This window comes from Triticum dicoccoides, chromosome 5B (assembly GCF_002162155.2).
Source record: "Triticum dicoccoides isolate Atlit2015 ecotype Zavitan chromosome 5B, WEW_v2.0, whole genome shotgun sequence".
NCBI lineage: Eukaryota > Viridiplantae > Streptophyta > Magnoliopsida > Poales > Poaceae > Triticum > Triticum dicoccoides.
Window position 1 is genome coordinate 18,433,510 of NC_041389.1, and position 17,723 is coordinate 18,451,232.

The following is a 17,723-nucleotide window of genomic DNA, read 5'->3' on the forward strand; positions in this document are numbered from 1 at the left end:
TCCTGGGTAAGAAGAGGAAGTAAGATCCTCAAGCATGTGTATGGATGTTTTGAGTGAATGTGCTTAATTCGGAACATGGAGGGATCATAAACTAGTTGAGAAATACCTGGTGCATGCTCCTTACAAGTTGGTATAATTCTTCTTTATTTCTTGCACTACTGGAATATTCATATACGCGGGTGCCAGGCTCTTCGCTGTAAGCCAAATCACAGACACCCGGCAAAGTTATAGACGCCGAGAGGAGCTCTCTGCAAAAGGCACAACTCGGCAAACACAGGATATTGCCGAGAGTAGACCTTAGCAAAAAGGGAACACTCAGCAAAGGCACAATTTGCCGAGAGCCGATTAGTTCCCGCCGGCAAAGTCTGGCCATGTGGCACATCCGGTGCCGACTGATGGCACGATGACTTCTTTGCCGAGAGTGGCTCTCGGTACAGATCTGGCACTCGGCAAACTTTAGTCCCACCTTGCCAAGGGACAAGCAATAGGAGCTGGCACTCGGTGTAGGGTGCGATTGCAGTTCAAGATGGCAACGGGGACGAAACCAATCGGGTTTTGCCTGTCCAAACCCATCCCCAGGAGAAAATCGCAAACCCGTCCCCGTCCCCGTCATCATGCACGGGGCTAGTTTTCTGCCCGTCCCCTAAACCCGTTGGGTTTTCTAAACCCACAGGAAATCAACATATTTAAGCAAACATAGTAGCAACAAAGGATAGCATTTCATTAGTAAAAGGAGCATATTTCAGTAGCATAACTTGAGCAAATTTCAGTACAATACAGTAGTACATGGTTTAGCAGATAGAAGGAGCCTATTTCAGCAGCATAATTTGAGCAAAAGTAACAATAACGGCACCTACAAGGAGCATTTTTTTAGCACAATACAGTACCCCATTTCAGGAACAAAGATAAGCATATTTCAGCAACAAGTAGGAGCATATTTTGTTGGGTATTGTAGGGTTTCGGGGGGACTACCAAAACGGGTGTAAACCCACGAAACATGTCAGGTTGTATAATGTGCCCAGCAACAGCCCCGCGGGATGAAAAGACGCCTATCGCCGTCCCCTAATAGGGTAAAAACCCACGGGGATGCGGGTTTCGGGGCCCGTTACCATCTTTGAATTCCAGTAGTGTTGATACTCAGTCGTAACAATTGATGGCTGAACCCCGATGCTCCAAGGTGGACGAAGAGGTGATGTCATCATTTGAATTTTTAGCTGACCCTCGAAGCAGTAGATTACGCCGAGGCTGATGCAGGGAATATGTGTAAATTGATTCAGATATTATGATACTCTAGGTGTGTGATCTTCTATTTTACTGCTGCATGTGCCATCACAAAATAAACTAATTTTGGGAATGTGTTAACTGAAATCATTGTGCTAACATTTTCAGGTTGAGTCTGATGGACATTTCGCTAGGAATCTGCAAGATCTATATTGGGATAGGTATGCTGGGTGAATGCAATTGGTATCTTGCAACTCTATTTGCTCACACTTAAGAAAGATGGATAAACTATCTTTGTGGGTACAGAAATCGATGCGAATTTCTGGATGTGGCATCGATGGTGCCAACAGAATACAAAGAGGGGCAGATGGCAGTAAGCACCCTGGACGATGCTTTGGACGAACAGTACAAAAATTCGCTTCTAGCGTCCCTCAATGCTTGTGTTCAGTGGAAATAATGGATAGGAGGTTGATTTGGCATTTTACATTTACTTGGAGTCTACAAACAAATAGTTTTGTAACAGAGGTCATGTTCCAATAAATATTTGTAGCAAAAATTGTGTTGTAGTTTTTTTTTTGCAACAGAACTTATCTTGCAGATCATTTTTCACAATAGACGTTATGTTGCAAAAAAAATATGTGTGCACCATCGAGTTGCCACTACAACATTCCACATGTTTTAGACACATGGATGATACCCTAAAAAAAAGATACATGAACAATATTGCAAAATCTTCATATTTATGGTGGGTGGGACAGATCCAACATATGGCAGGCTCTCCACGCAGCGGACGCGGAGCGTAGAATCGGCCAGATGATTCTAATCATTTCCCTATGAATAAAGCAATTCACCACGCCTAGGGCAATAACCCTGACATGCCAAAAAAAGAAGAAGCAGCCATGCAGGGCTCCACGGAGGGAGTAGTTTATTACATTATTATTCAGCTAGAACGTGCTCTGCTCCGAAGACGGCCGGGCAAATAGTAACGGCCCTGAGACATTACGGGACTGAGGCATACCCCAGTTACAAATACAGACGTGAAAGTTGAAACTTGAAAGCAAATAACTCGATCCACTGATGGACTGACACCATGGATGCATGCATGCATGTTTAAGTTTCCGTTTGAGTTAGGCTTCGTCCGGCACGTCGGACCATTTGATGTCCACCTGCCCGACACTGGGGTCAAGATTGAAGTTCTTCCAGATATGCATCGACGCGCCGACCTCGTTGTCGCAGCCGGCGCACTCGTCGACGACCCTGGCGCTTATGTGAAGGTTGGCGTCGTCGGCGATGCGGATCAACTTGCCGCACCTGGCCCCGCCGGCATACCACTCTGACGACAGCGACACTATGAACTCATCATCGCTGTGGAACTGACCGTCGCACGACGCTGGCCCGCCGCCCGTCTCTCCTTGCTGGAAGCCGTTCACCGTCATCGTCGCCGGGACGTTCTGTCGAAGTTCAAACTTGCCTTCCCTAACAGTGGGCCGCCCAGAAACGGAGCACGTCGCCTGCAGAAAAACAAGAACAATGGCAAAAACCACTGCGACCTTGGCGGTGCCTGTCATGGCGGGATTCAGCTCCTGTTTATCAGCTAGGTTGCCCTCTGTCTGTGTGTGCTTTGCTGGTTCGAGGAGTTTATATAGGCCGGATCTGCAGCTTCGAGACAAAGCGGGGACGTACTTACGGATGTGCATGCCGCCCTCGTGTGTCTCGTCTAAGAATCCTGTCTAGGCCTGCAGACAAAGCAACGCTGCTGTCCCGATGTCACCAGCTTCTACAACCGGAAATTATATCCAATACAGCTCTTACAACCCAGATTTTAATACTCACTCTGTAAACAAATGTAAGATGTTCACATAGTACTCACCACAATTCATATATAATACAGCTCTAGCAACCGGCGCATTAGTCTGACTATAAAAATTGTGGTGATACAAAAGCTTGTGCACGGTTGCATATATTCATTCGAAGTGTGTGTTTCAATCAAAATTTGAAAAACAATGACTAGGTCACTTCACTAAAAATTAGCGTATACGATCTAATGTTCAGCTATGTGACTTGCAAAATAGTTTGTTGATGGAAGCTCATGCTCATGTTACAGTTAGGCTTTCCTTTAGTTTTATATGGAAATTCAGTATCTTTTGCTCTTGTTTCTTCTGAATAAGATCATCATGTGGTGATATGTGCTTTAGTTCATGTTAGTGGGTGGCATTCGTAACTACAAACAGACGGGCATGTTAGTGGGTCCGTTTGGTTTGGCTTCTAAGCTAACTTCTGCATTGCAAAAGCATAATCGAGACCAAAGGTCGCCTGCTCAGAGTAGATTTTGAAAAGCTGGAGATTCATCTTAGTGCATTTTCCACAGCTTTTCCACAGCTTGGTAACACCAACTTCCATGGTTGCGAGACCAACTTCTAAGCGAAATTACCCATCTTGCCACTCACATACCGATTCGATCCTACTCCCTGTAGCTCACGCATCAAACATAACCATTTCCTCCTTTCCCCCATTGGACGAGCACGAGCAGGGGATAGGGTTTCTTGCCACTAGCCCTCCGGCGACACGATGATCTTCCGCAGGGCTGCCTCATGCGAATGGAATCCTTCACGTGACCCCAAAATGACAATTTTGTGCTTCGAGCATCGTCATGCGATCACCACATGATAATTTACTAGATAACATTTGTTTTGACTGGCTCACTTTTCTTTCTATGAGGGCTGAGAACGAGAGAGGGCGGACGGGACAAACAAAGAAAACCCGACCGCCTCCCTCTCTCCTTCTTCAGCCCTCATAGAAAGAAAAGAAAGGAAAGCCCAAAGGAGTTTAGGGTTTCCCCGCCTCCAGTTGGCGCCGCCGCTGATATGTCTCATCTCTTATGGCCTTTGGACCATGGAGGCATAGTGGATCATGGACCTTGCCGGCGGGAGGCTCATGCTTCGTTTATAAGTGTTTCTTTTTTGTCTGTTTAGGGTTTGTATCCTTCTCGAGAAAAAGAGGCAAAAACAACGAAGAAGGAATATGGTTCTTTTCTTCGATGGATCATGTCTTCGTTTGTCTATATATATTCATGTCTCTACAAGTTGGATCCTTTTGATCTACGCTTCTCTTCATTAGCGGCTGTTGTTGTTCTGGTGCGCTAGTCCTTTGAGGCCTTAGCACGACGACTTCCCGACAAGCTACTACAACAAGGTTTGCCCGGCTCCGAAGAGGGAGGGGCGATGACGGTCGCTCCAGTGCTTATAGTCGTCGCTAGGTGGTCAACAGACATGGATGTAATTTTCTTTACATCTCGTGGTTGTTTACAGCCATGATGTTAGATGAATGGGTCGGATGTTTTTCCCGCAAAAAAAGATGATTGGTTGGGCTTTGTTCTTTTTGAAGTTTGTATTAATCATTGCCTGTTGTCTAGGTGCGTCATTTTGAAGCAAAGAAATGATCTATGCAATTTTTTCCTTTTCAAAAATAAAAGGCAATTAAATGCATCAGTTTAAGGCTCTCATGGTTTGCAACCAACCTTAGGACCAATCACATAATAAAGGGATTCTCGCCTACTGATCTACTGGAGGACCATTCAGCTCATGTCATTGCCTACCACACAGTTCTCTTATAAAAAGCATCAATTCTCTAAGAAAACGACGGACAACTAGCTTATTTGTCATTTTATTTCTTTGTTTTAGAATTATCCAATTCCAATCCGTCCATTATTGGTTGTGTCTCTGCATGCTATGAATATAAATTTGTGGATCTAGGAAAAGAAGGCACCAGGAATCACAAATGAATCACTATTGTAGATTAGCCCTATGTCGATTGGTTTCCACATACTTATGGTCATCTTCCCACTAGTCGTGTACTTCCACTGATGAGTATGTTGATGCCCATTATCAGAGTTTCACTCGAGGCCAGACGAGGGATCCTTTAGTGGTGCGCTTATGGCTGCCCAATATAGTAGAGCGGCGACCATATGTCATTTTTGTTCATTCCATTGATAGCTTCTTTGAACTCACGGACAAATTACTTCCCATCCATTAGAGGAGACTCCATCATATTGACGGGCATTCTAGCAGCATGATGCGGTGGGGAGGCATAAGTTGTTGTTTCCCCATGATTAGAATAAGAGGCAAGGCATCAAGAGGGTGAAGAATATGTTTTTGAATGTATGAATGATGTTATACGTGACACAAGGAACAATTGACTTGAAATTGTCCATAACGATCACCTGTTGGTGGTGGTAGACTGAGGATGAAAGAGATGTTACCCAGCGCGCGCCCACACACACACATACACACACGCACCACATGCCCGTGCGCGCACACACACACATAATGTCTTCGTACCTATTTTAAATGATACCATGGTTTACTAAGTACCATACATACACTACTGTGAAAAAATCATGCCTAAAATGACATTTCAAAACCATATCGCATCATGATCTTAATGTCTTGAACATTCTACTTCTATCGGTTTGTGGGTGTAATTGTTGTGTACGTATAGAAGGGTTGTTTGATTTTATTTACTCAAATAATAACCATTTTCAGAATAACCGTATCACTATTTTAGTTCCTCAGAATCAGCGTGACCCATTTCTTCTCATCTTTTCGTTCTTGATGTATGTGCCGCGAGCTTTTATCCATTCGATCAAGAGATTGATTCGGAGCATTTAGACACCACTAGTTTTGCATGATTCGGAGGGACAGGAAACGTCTAAGCGTAGAGCATTAGTAAGGAATTCATCAGACAGATGGGAGCATATGTTTTGAGAAACAACAGAAAATATTTTGGCAGGTGCGCTCCTGCTAACAGCCCAATTCCGGAAAATAATAGCCCACAGGAAATCACATGCCGTCTATTGTAAAATTTAACTGTCTGTGCCCACATCAATGTACTACTGGACCACTAACTTATCTGCGAGACCATGAAATGTCTGGCAACCTTTGCGGGTGAGCCTGGTCCAAGGGTTGTGAAGCAAACATCTAAAGGAAGTAATCGATCTCACCAAAACACAAAATTACACAAACTAAATTGGCATAGAGGAATAGAGGAGTAGTTCGCTCTTTATTAATGAATCTCGTCAACTAGATGTACAATGGTTATCTCATCTTTCTATAGGCCAAATGTAGTGAGAAAATGCCAATTACAGCTAAAATGGAGAGACATAGAGCAACTCCACTGCGCCGACCGAAATGGATGCGTGTTTTTTCACTTTTTGTCCATTTAGGTCCGCTTGTCCGCCACCTTCTGTATGCGGATGCATTTTCGTCCTTGCGGGAGGTTTGTGGCCTTTTTAGCTCTTTTTACAACATATCAATAAAATTTGGCCGAAGTTAACATAATTCAAACAAAAATACAAATATCGCATAGTTTCACAACCAAATAAATATCTCATAGTTTACAAGCCAAATAAAAATAAAATTGGCTCAAATACATTTGAAAGAAAAAATAGTCGATACATCTATTGGTTGCCAACGTGAGCCCACCTATGCTCAACCAAATCATCTTGCAGATGAAAGAATGTGAGTTTTCCAATCACACATTTGATGATAAAATTTGGTGAACTGTGCAAATGTTTCCGCTCCTCCATGCTCAGGCACAACATTGTCATCCTGAAACTGAAACCCTTGATCATAGATTTCATCCGGATGCACATCATCTACGATCATGTTGTGCATGATCACACACTCAAGCATCACCTCCCACAACTTCTTGGTGTGTCCAAGTTCTAGTACGACACTGAGCGATGCCCCATCGATATTGAAGAACACCGAAGGCATGCTCCACATCCTTCCTAGCACTCTTTTGTGCTTGTTCTAATCTCTTCATCTTCTCTCCTACAGGGTTGGGAATTGTCTTCACAAGAGTAGTCCACTGAGGATAGATACCATCAGCTATGTTGTTGCAGTGGTGGCCTCTGCAAGTATTCCAAACACCGAAGAGCGCTGAAGCACATTTATGCCGAAGAAAGAGTGCCAAATCAAGAGATCTTGTGAAGCCAAGGCCTCAAGTATGATAGTGCAAACTTTGACATGGCCCTTATACTGTCCTGCCAAGTAGAAGGGCAGTTCTTCCACTCCCTGTGCATACAATCCATGCTACCAAGCATCCCCGGAAAGCCCCTACTGGCATTGATCGCCAACAACCGTTGTATCTTACATCAATTGGCTCTCTTAAGTACTTCGTTACAAACACTGCTACCACAGCCTTGTAGAACTTGTACATGGAGTCTAGGTACATGGACTCGCTCATTCAAACATACTCATCAATGAGATCACCGGGAACTCCGTATCCAAGCGTTCGAATAGCTGTAGTGCATTTTTTATAAGAGGAGAAGAAAATCTTTCTGAGGGCACCCTCCCTGCACTCGAAATAGTTGTCTTACGCCACCACCCCATCCCGTATATGCTTGAACACATGTCTACCCATATAGAAACGGTGCTGGAATAGGTGGTGTTTGAAGAGCGGGTTAGGGGCCTCGAAGTAGTCCTGCCAGAGTAGGGAATGGCAGCTCTCTCGTTTGCGATTCAACGCCAGAGTATGCCCCGAGATCGAGCCCCTGAACATCGGTCGATGCCTACTAATGTGGTCATGGACGACCAAAGCTGTTGCCACAGTCTCCTCATCATCGGATGAAAAATCATCTGAATCACAAATGAAATTATGGAAAAAGTACTCATCACCAGTGAGGGAGTCCTGGACTAGGGGGTGTCCGGATAGCCGAACTATCATCATCGGCCGGACTCCAAGACTATGAAGATACAAGATTGAAGACTTCGTCCCGTGTCCGGATGGGACTTTCCTTGGCGTGGAAGGTAAGCTTGGCAATACGGATATGTAGATCTCCTACCATTGTAACCGACTCTGTGTAACCCTAGCCCTCTCCGGTGTCTATATAAACCGGATGGCTTTAGTCCATAGGACGAACAACAATCATACCATAGGCTAGCTTCTAGGGTTTAGCCTCCTTGATCTCATGGTAGATCTACTCTTGTAATACCCACATCATCAATATCAATCAAGCAGGACGTAGGGTTTTACCTCCATCAAGAGGGCCCGAACCTGGGTAAAACATTGTGTCCCTTGTTCCTGTTACCATCCGCCTAGACGCACAGTTCGGGACCCCCTACCCGAGATCCGCCGATTTTGACACCGACATTGGTGCTTTCATTGAGAGTTTCTCTGTGTCGTCGCCGATAGGCTCGATGGCTTCTTCGATCATCAACAACGACGCAGTCCAGGGTGAGACTTTTCTCCCCGGACAGATCTTCGTATTTGGCGGCTTTGCACTGCGGGCCAATTCGCTTGGCCATCTGGAGCAGATCGCAAGCTACGCCCCTGGCCGTCAGGTCAGATTTGGAAGTTTGAACTTCACGGCTGACATCCGCGGGGACTTGATCTTCGATGGATTCGAGCCACAGCCGAGCGCGCCGCACTGTCACGATGGGCATGATTTAGCTCTGCAGCCGGACAGTGCCCTGGAGGCCGCACACGAGTCCGCTCCGATCCTCAATTCGGAGCCGGCTGCGCAGATCAAGGACGGGTGGCTAGACACCGCCTCGGGGGCTGCAACCTCTACGGCGATGGAGCCGAACACTGACCTTGTCCCTCATGAAGCTCGTGACTCCGAGGTGCCGGACTCCTCGCCGGACTCCAAACCTCCCGCGCCCCCTCCAATTGAATCTGATTGGGCGCCAATCATGGAGTTCACCGCTGCGGACATCTTTCAACACTCACCTTTCGGCGACATCTTGAGTTCGCTAAAGTATCTCTCGTTATCAGGAGAGCCCTGGCCGGACTGCGGTCAGGACGGTTGGGATGCGGACGACGAAGAAATTCAAAGCCCACCCACCACCCACTTAGTAGCCACTGTCGACGATCTAACCACGTGCTAGACTTCGACTCCGAAGACATCGACGGTATGGACGACGATGCCGGAGACGACCAAGAACCAGCGCCTACTGGGCACTGGAAAGCCACCTCATCATATGACATATACATGGTGGATATCCCAAAGGATGGGAATGGCGAAGGAACGGCGGAGGATGACCCCTCCAAGAAACAGCCCAAGCGCCGGCGTCAGCGGCGCCGCTCTAAATCCCGCCACAGCAAGAATGGAGATTCCGGCACCGGAGATAATAACACCCCAGACAGTGCCGAAGACAACCTCCTCCAGCAAGATTCAGCACAGGAGGACGGAGACGCCAGCCCTCATGAGAGAGCGGCAGACGAAGAGGTAGAGGATTACATGCCTCCCTCCGGAGACGAGGCAAGCCTCGACGACGACGAATTCGTCGTGCCTGAGGATCCGGTCGAACAAGAGCGTTTTAAACGCAGGCTTATGGCCACGGCAAACAGCCTTAAGAAAAAGCAGCAGCAGCTTAGAGCTGATCAAGATATGCTAGCCGACAGATGGACTGAAGTCCTTGCGGCCGAAGAGCATGAGCTCGAACGCCCCTCCAAAAGCTACCCTAAACGCAAGTTTCTCCCCCGATTAGAGGAGGAGGCATATGAACCTGCATCACTAGCAGACAATACGGCTGACCGACCATCCCGTGGCCGCGACAGAGAGGCCTCTAGGCCCTCCACTAGAACCGTACCCCGGCAGCGCTCGAGAAGCACAAGGCCACAGGGGAACGCTCTGGACTTGCGAGATATATTGGAGGATAAGGCAAGACAATCAAGATCGATCTATGGATCGCGTGGGCGCGCCATGATACGTGACGACAACCGTCGCGCCGGACACAGTAAGTCCGGCCGGGACGAACACAGTAGACAAAGCTCTCTTGAACTTCGTCGTGATATCGCCCAATACAGAGGCGCCGCACACCCACTATGCTTCACAGATGAAGTAATGGATCATCAAATCCCCGAAGGGTTCAAACCCGTGAATATTGAATCTTATGATGGCACAACAGACCCCGCGGTTTGGATCGAGGACTATCTCCTTCATATCCACATGGCCCGCGGTGATGATCTCCATGCCATCAAATACCTCCCACTCAAGCTTAAAGGACCAGCCCGGCATTGGCTTAACAGCTTGCCAGCAGAGTCAATTGGGAGTTGGGAAGACCTGGAAGCCGCATTCCTCGATAACTTCCAAGGTACGTATGTGCCACCACCAGACGCTGACGACCTAAGCCATATAATTCAGCAGCCAGACGAATCGGCCAGACAATTCTGAACACGGTTCCTAACTAAGAAAAATCAAATCGTCGACTGTCCGGATGCGGAGGCCCTCGCGGCCTTCAAACATAACATCCGCGACGAGTGGCTTGCCAGGCACCTAGGACAAGAAAAGCCGAAATCCATGGCAGCCCTCACATCACTCATGACCCGCTTCTGCGCGGGTGAGGACAGCTGGCTAGCCCGCAGCAACAACCTCAGCAAAAATTCTGGCAGTCCGGATATCAAGGACCGCAATGGCAGGTCGCGTCGCAACAAAAACAAACGCCGCATTAATGGCGACAATAGTGAGGATACGGCAGTCAATGCCGGATTCAGAGGCTCCAAACCCGGTCAGCGGAAAAAGCCATTCAAAAGAACTACTCCGGGTCCGTCCAATTTGGACCGAATACTCGACCGCTCGTGCCAGATACACGGCACCCCCGAAAGCCAGCTAACCACACCAACAGGGACTGTTGGGTATTCAAGCAGGCAGGCAAGTTAATTGCCGAAAACAACGACAAGGGGCTGCATAGCGATGACGAGGAAGAGACCCGACCGCCGAACAATAGAGGACAGAAGGGTTTCCCCCCACAAGTGCAGACAATGAACATGATATACGCAACCCACATACCCAAAATGGAGCGGAAGCGTGCAATCAGGGATGTATACGCGATGGAGCCAGTCGCCCCAAAGTTCAACCCATGGTCTTCCTGCCCGATCACTTTTGATCGAAGGGACCACCCCACCAGCATCCGCCACGGCGGATTCGCCGCATTGGTTTTAGACCCAATCGTCAATGGATTTCACCTCACCAGAGTCCTGATGGACGGCGGCAGCAGCCTGAACCTGCTTTATCAGGATACAGTGCGCAAAATGGGCATAGACCCCTCAAGGATTAAACCTACAAAGACGACCTTTAAAGGCGTCATACCAGGTGTAGAGGCCAATTGTACAGGCTCAGTTACACTGGAAGTGGTCTTCGGATCCCCGAATAACTTCCGAAGCGAGGAGTTAATCTTTGACATAGTTCCATTCCGCAGCGGCTATCATGCTCTGCTCGAACGTACCGCGTTTGCAAAGTTCAACGCAGTGCCGCACTACGCATACCTCAAGCTCAAGATGCCAGGCCCTCGAGGAGTCATCACGGTCAACAGAAACACTGAACGCTCTCTCCGAACGGAGGAACATACAGCGGCTCTCGCGGCAGAAGTACAGTGCAGCCTTTTAAGGCAATTCTCGAGTCTGATTGCTAAGCGACCGGACACGGCTAAACGCGCCCGGAGCAACTTACAACAAGACCACCTGGCACGTTCCGAGCACGTGTAGCAATGTGGCCCCAACCCCAGCCCCTGCAAAATTTCAAGACAGGTCCTTCTCATACATCATTACGCTCTGGAGATACCATGGGCATAGGGGGAGGGGCACGACCACGATAGGCCCAGAATGCGGCTTAACCACACCAGGGGCTCTCAAGTCTGTCGTTCTTTTTTTCTCTCTTTTTTTTACCCACAGGACTCCGTTCATCAGAGGCCCTGTCCGGCAGTAGACCTATCGAACTCACAATGCAACAGCCAGGGAAGGAGAAAGGCTATGACGAATATCCAGGTGGTCTCCATTACGAGCATTAAATCTGTTTAATACACCATTCCGCAGCCTACCCCTGGAGGGGGACATGTTTAATAGTCCCATCCCTTGCTAATCGCACCATTTGTATCGTTCTGCATTCACAGCAGTATTTCTTGAATAAACAATGCATCACCTTTTTGCTTATAATTGCATTTCTTTCTTATACATATATGACATGTTGGATCCGTACACTTTGGTACGGCTAAATACACCAGGGGCTTATGCTTCCCGCATCATGGTGTGATAAGTCCGAACACTTTCACAAGTGCGGCACCCCGAACTTATAGCATTATATGCATCGGCTCCGAATCATGTCTTGGGTCAATAGTTGGGTTTGCCTCCACTTGAATCTAATCCGCCAGCACAAGCTATTTAATCATCATCATAGTCATAACACTAACAGTAGTTATTTAATCATCATAGTCATAGTGTAGCACATCATCATCTTCAAACTCATTCTAGCTAGCTAATCATCACCAACACTAGCTGTGGTAGCTATCTAATCACCACCAACACTAGATAATAATAATCATCATAGTCATTACCACTGACACTAGCTATTTAATCATCATAGTCATAGTGTAGCACATCATCATCTTCAAACTCATTTCTAGCTAGCTAATCACTCCTGCTACTCTCTCTCAGGTAAAATAACATAAAACATGTGTAGCACTCCTGCTTCATCAAGTTGGAGCATGCAGATGAACCTGTCTCCTAATCGTGGGTTGCGCTTCTGATTGCTGCCCCCTAGTACTTCTTTGCGATCGTTCACAATTTTGCTCCAGTCTTTCACTATTAAGCATTCCTCGCTATTAGAAATCATGAATGCACTAGAGTGCATTGTAGGATATCTTGGCCGTAAGCTAACAATTCTCATGTGACCTTTAGTCTCGAGCCAATGAGGCACAACATTCAGCGGGAGTCCCTGTTGAAGAACATCGTATAGTAGCATACTTAGTAATGAAGTTCAGCTTAAAAATAATTTATGCAAAAGATGCACTAAGGACAAATACTAAAAATCTTACCATCTTTTCTAAATAGATGTGACCGTAGTTTAGTACAAACACTATTGGTCGCACGTTTTGAGTACTAAGATTTTTAAGTCCAGAAAAATAATTTGTCTTGACAGTATGAAGATCCTCAAGCCATGAAACATAATGAATTATCTTCACGCAGTTTAGTTCAGCCCCGGGATAGTAGTAGGTCCTATCTACCAAGCGCTGGACATGTTTGCTTGATTGCAAAATAAGCTTTCAATAGAAATTAGTTGTCAACTATTTTTGAATAACTAATATCAAAGACATAAATATGGTTGAGAAACTCACATAATGGTAGAACTGGAGGCGTCTGCACATCGACCCAGATGTCGATATTACCTTCAATATCATCTTCCGGACGAATATCAAAGGTGATAACCATATCAGACTCAAATGCATAAGTCTTTCATAGTGCTTGCCAAGTTTTGCATTCAAAATAGGTATAGGTATCTGCGTTGCGTAATGTTGAGTGGAAAATACAACCATGCTCGGTCTTCAAGTAAACTCTCTTTACCTCCATAGTAGTTTTCATAGGACTAAAACCTATCTTATCCAAGACAAAAACTCTTGCATGGCAGGGGATACGCTAGTAGAATAGTCAAAAAAATTATCAGTTGAAGCAAATGAAGCAGATGTCATGCTTAATTACGAAAAAAGAGTTGTCGTTGTGACTTACTGTATCCACTTCGAAGTTCTGGTCCAGCATGATGTTGAAGCGCCTATCATCATCTAGGAAGATTCTGTCGCACAGGACGCGCTCGTCTTCGCAGTATTCGCAAATACCGAAATCCTTTTCATCGTCAGACATTTCCTATGTTCATAGTTGAAACATTAATTGAAAATCGATCGAAGACAACTACCAGAATACTCAACACACAAATCCGGGGCACTCGATATGTCCTATATATTCTGGCACAAGTCATGCCAAAATTCATAGCTCCAGTGAGATCCCTGGAGAACCTGCCAGGTATTGGAGAACCTGTGCTCCAGCGCAAACAAGTAGCGACGGACATGCGCATCCTCCTCGCTAACACGGTGATGTACCACCTCCGCGGGGTCCTCAAGCCTCTCGATCGTCATTGGCCCACGCGACCGCCACCAAAGAAGGTTTGGGTCAACGACGGGATGACTCCTCACCAAGTTGCGCCCCTCGGTAGGTAGCGCCTCCCAGTACCAACCCGGCGGAGCCCAGTCCCGGACATGACCCATATGGTCAAGAAGGTGTCCTCCACCGAGTCAACGACGAGGATGCGGGATAGGCATTGTCGACGTCGATGCGGGAAAAATTGCTTTAACTAAAAAAATAACGACAAATGTGACATGTTCAACTACTTCTATTAATTCAACTAGTTCTTACTATAAATAAAAATAAACTAGTACCTAGTTCTTACTAACTAATTAGTACCTAGGAACTACTGCCCTAATTACCATCTAATTTGATGAACCTAGGGATGGAAAGTGGTAGCGGATATTCCAATTATCCAACTTAAAAGTGAAATAAGTGGTCAAATTTTACTCGTTTTATGATTAATCTTAGAAATTATTATGCATTACAATAGTGTTTATGATGGTCGGAGTAGACGAAGTGGTCGGGGTAGATGATGGCGACGCTGGCGACGGGCTGGCGCTTGGACGAAGACGAAAGGGGTGGACGGGCGGCAGCGGCGGCTACGGGGGTAGCGGCGGCGACGGCCAAACAAGAGCGGCGGCGGCGGCCTGACGGCGGCGGCGACGACAGTGCTCGAAGTAGGCGAAGAACCCTGACAGCGTGATGAAGACCGGCGCGACGCATACCACGGGAGGTCGACGCGCGGTGACGGCGGAGTGGATCACCGGCCGCGGTGCTACAGCCTGAAGGGGCGACGCAGTGGCGGCAGGCGGGTCGGGGCGACGACGGGAAGACCTCGGGGCGGAGGCGGGGACAGCGGGCCGCAACACTGCGGCCTGAAGGGGCGATGCAACGACGGTTCGCGCGTCGGTGCAACCGCTGGGACGGCCTCGGGACGGCGGCGTGGACCGCGTGCCACGCACGCTACGGCCCGACGGGGCGACGCAGTGGTGGCGCGAGGGTCGATGCAGCCACGGGACGACCTAGAGCGGACGCCCTCGGGGCGCGGTGGACCGCGGGCCGCGGCACTATGGCCCGAAGGGGCGATGCAACGGTCGCGCGGGTCGGTGCAGCCGGGAGAAGAACCACGGGGCGGTGGCGCTGCGGCCCGACGGCGCGACGCAGCGGCAGCCCGATGCTCGATCGATGGAGAGGTTGCGCTAAACTCGGGGACGATCTTCACGGGACCTGCGGAGGCGCGCGTAACCGAAGGGCCAGGTCGGTCGCGCGGCGTAGATGAGGCAGATCGCGGCGGCGAGCGGGTGATCAAGGCAATCGCGCGCGAGGTCGGGGACGCCGCTCGATGGAGGCGTGGTGGCGGCGGAGTCTGAGATGAAGCCGGCGGCGGTGACGGCCGGCGTAGATCGACGGGCGGGCCGTCGCGCGAACGGCGGCGGTGAAGGGCCGCAGCATGACGCGAGGCCGCCGGGTCGGGGCGACCGGCGGGCCGACGCGAGGACGATGCGCGAGGCCGCCGAGTTGGGGCGACCGACGGGCAGACACGCGGACGACGCGCGAGGCCGCCGGGTCGGTGAAGAAGCCGGCCAATCGCGCCGGTGTTGGAGTAGAGGTGCACGGGGTCGACGGCGGCGGTGGGCGGCGCAAACCGGATCACATACACCGGAAAACCAAAAGTAGACACCGATCAAAGCGACCGGAGAGAGAGAGAAAACCCGGATCAAATGATCGAAAAAAAGACTCTCTAGGACAGCCGACCAACACGGTCGGCGGACGAACCCTAGGTACGGGCGGCGCGGCCCCCGCCGACGGTCATGGAGGCCGACCGCTCCGGGGACGGCGCGTAGATGCGGAAGCGGCGGCGGCTAGGGTTTAGGATCGACTTGCGATAGATACCATGTTAGAAGGAAGAGAAAGGATTGATGGAATAGATTTTTGTATTGCTTGAGCCTCATGGGCATATATATAGGAGTACATGATTTACTTGAAATACAAGGCAAGCCAGAATATTTCCTAGTCTAACCTATATTTCCTAATACATTCACCTTACTCAACACCAACTACGACTTACTGACATGCCTAGGGCAATTCACCACGCCTAGGGCAATAACCCTGACATGCTAAAAAAAGAAGATGCAGGGCTCCACGGAGGGAGTTGTTTATTACATTATTACGTACTCTGCTCCGAAGACGGCCGGGCAAATAGTAACGACCCTGAGACATTAAGGGACTGAGGCAACCCCAGTTACAAATAGTACAGACTTGAAAGTTTAAACTTGAAAGCATATAACTCGATCCACTGATGGACTGACACCATGGATGCATGCATGCATGCTTAAGTTCAGTTTGATTTAGGCTTCGTCCGGCACGTCGGACCATTTGATGTCCACCTGCCCGACACTGGGGTCAAGATTGTAGTTCTTCCAGATATGCATCGACGCGCCGACCTTGTTGTCTCAGCCGGCGCACTCGTCGACGACCACGGCGCTTATGTGAATGATGCCGGAGTTGGCGAGGCGGATGAGCTTGCCGCACCGGGCCCCACCGGCATACCACTCCGACGAGAGCGACACCACGAAGTCATCATCGCTGTGGAACTAACCGTCGCACGACGCCGGCCCGCCGCCAGTCTCTCCTTGCTGGAAGCCGTTCACCGTCATCGTCGCCGGGATGTTCTGTCAAAGTTCAAACTTGCCTTCTGTGACAGTGGGGCGCCCAGAGACGGCGCACGACACCTGCAGAAAAAGTAGAGCAATGCCCAAAACCACTGCGACCTTGGTGGTGCCCGCCATGGTGATCGAGCTCCTCGCTGCTGCTTGCGTTTATCAGCTAGCTTGACCATCACGCGCGCGTGACCACCTTTTACTTCCTGCAACAACTCCCATGTTTCGGAAACAGACTCCCATGTCCATTTGCTATCTTCAGTCCAACACACCGACGATGAGCTCTCACGCCCGGCGCTTCTTCAACGGTTTCCTGCAACCAGAATTTTGTTTTTGACACATGCGTGATGTTACAATGTTTGACCACTCACTCTCTAGCGTCGGACGCTCCTCTGGCGCTGCAACTCGGGCTATGTATCTGAAACAAGACCCTTGTTGAAGAAAAAAAAACTTCAGAACCGAACATTTCTTTTCTTTCTGAAACAAAAAACATGTTGCAGAAATCTTTTGAAATAAGACCCCAGTTGCCGGAAAAAAACCTTCACCGCTGAATCATTTTTTCTTTGTTTCTGAAACTAGTCCTGTGTTGCAGAAACCTACTGAAACAAGACCCTTATTGCAAGACCGTTCACTTCCTGCTTACTGTATTTTTCTTGGTGGTTCTCTCATTGCCTGGAAGACGAAAAAACAGACTGCAGTTTCCCGTTCGAGTGCAGAGGCTGAGTTGCGAGCCATATCTCTTCTGACGGCAGAGGTGACTTGGTTACGATGGTTACTGGAGGATTTTGGCGTTCCTGCTACAACACCCACCACCCTCTTGTCAGACATTACAGGTGCTATCAGTATTGCATGGGATCCCGTGAAGCATGAGGTTACCAAGCATATTGGCGTTGATGCTTCTTATGTGCGCGCTGCTGTGCAGGATCATGTTGTTGCTCTTCAGTATGT

General features: G+C 48.5%; 1 protein-coding gene across 1 annotated transcript; it reads right to left on the reverse strand.

Moving 5' to 3' along the window:
* Positions 1–2,348: 2,348 nt before the first annotated feature.
* Positions 2,349–2,795, reverse strand: LOC119308906 (putative ripening-related protein 7). Its single transcript, XM_037585063.1, has one exon. The coding sequence runs from the start codon at positions 2,787–2,789 to the stop codon at positions 2,349–2,351; it is 441 nt and encodes a 146-aa protein (XP_037440960.1). The 5' UTR covers positions 2,790–2,795.
* Between the last annotated feature and the right edge of the window lie 14,928 nt (positions 2,796–17,723).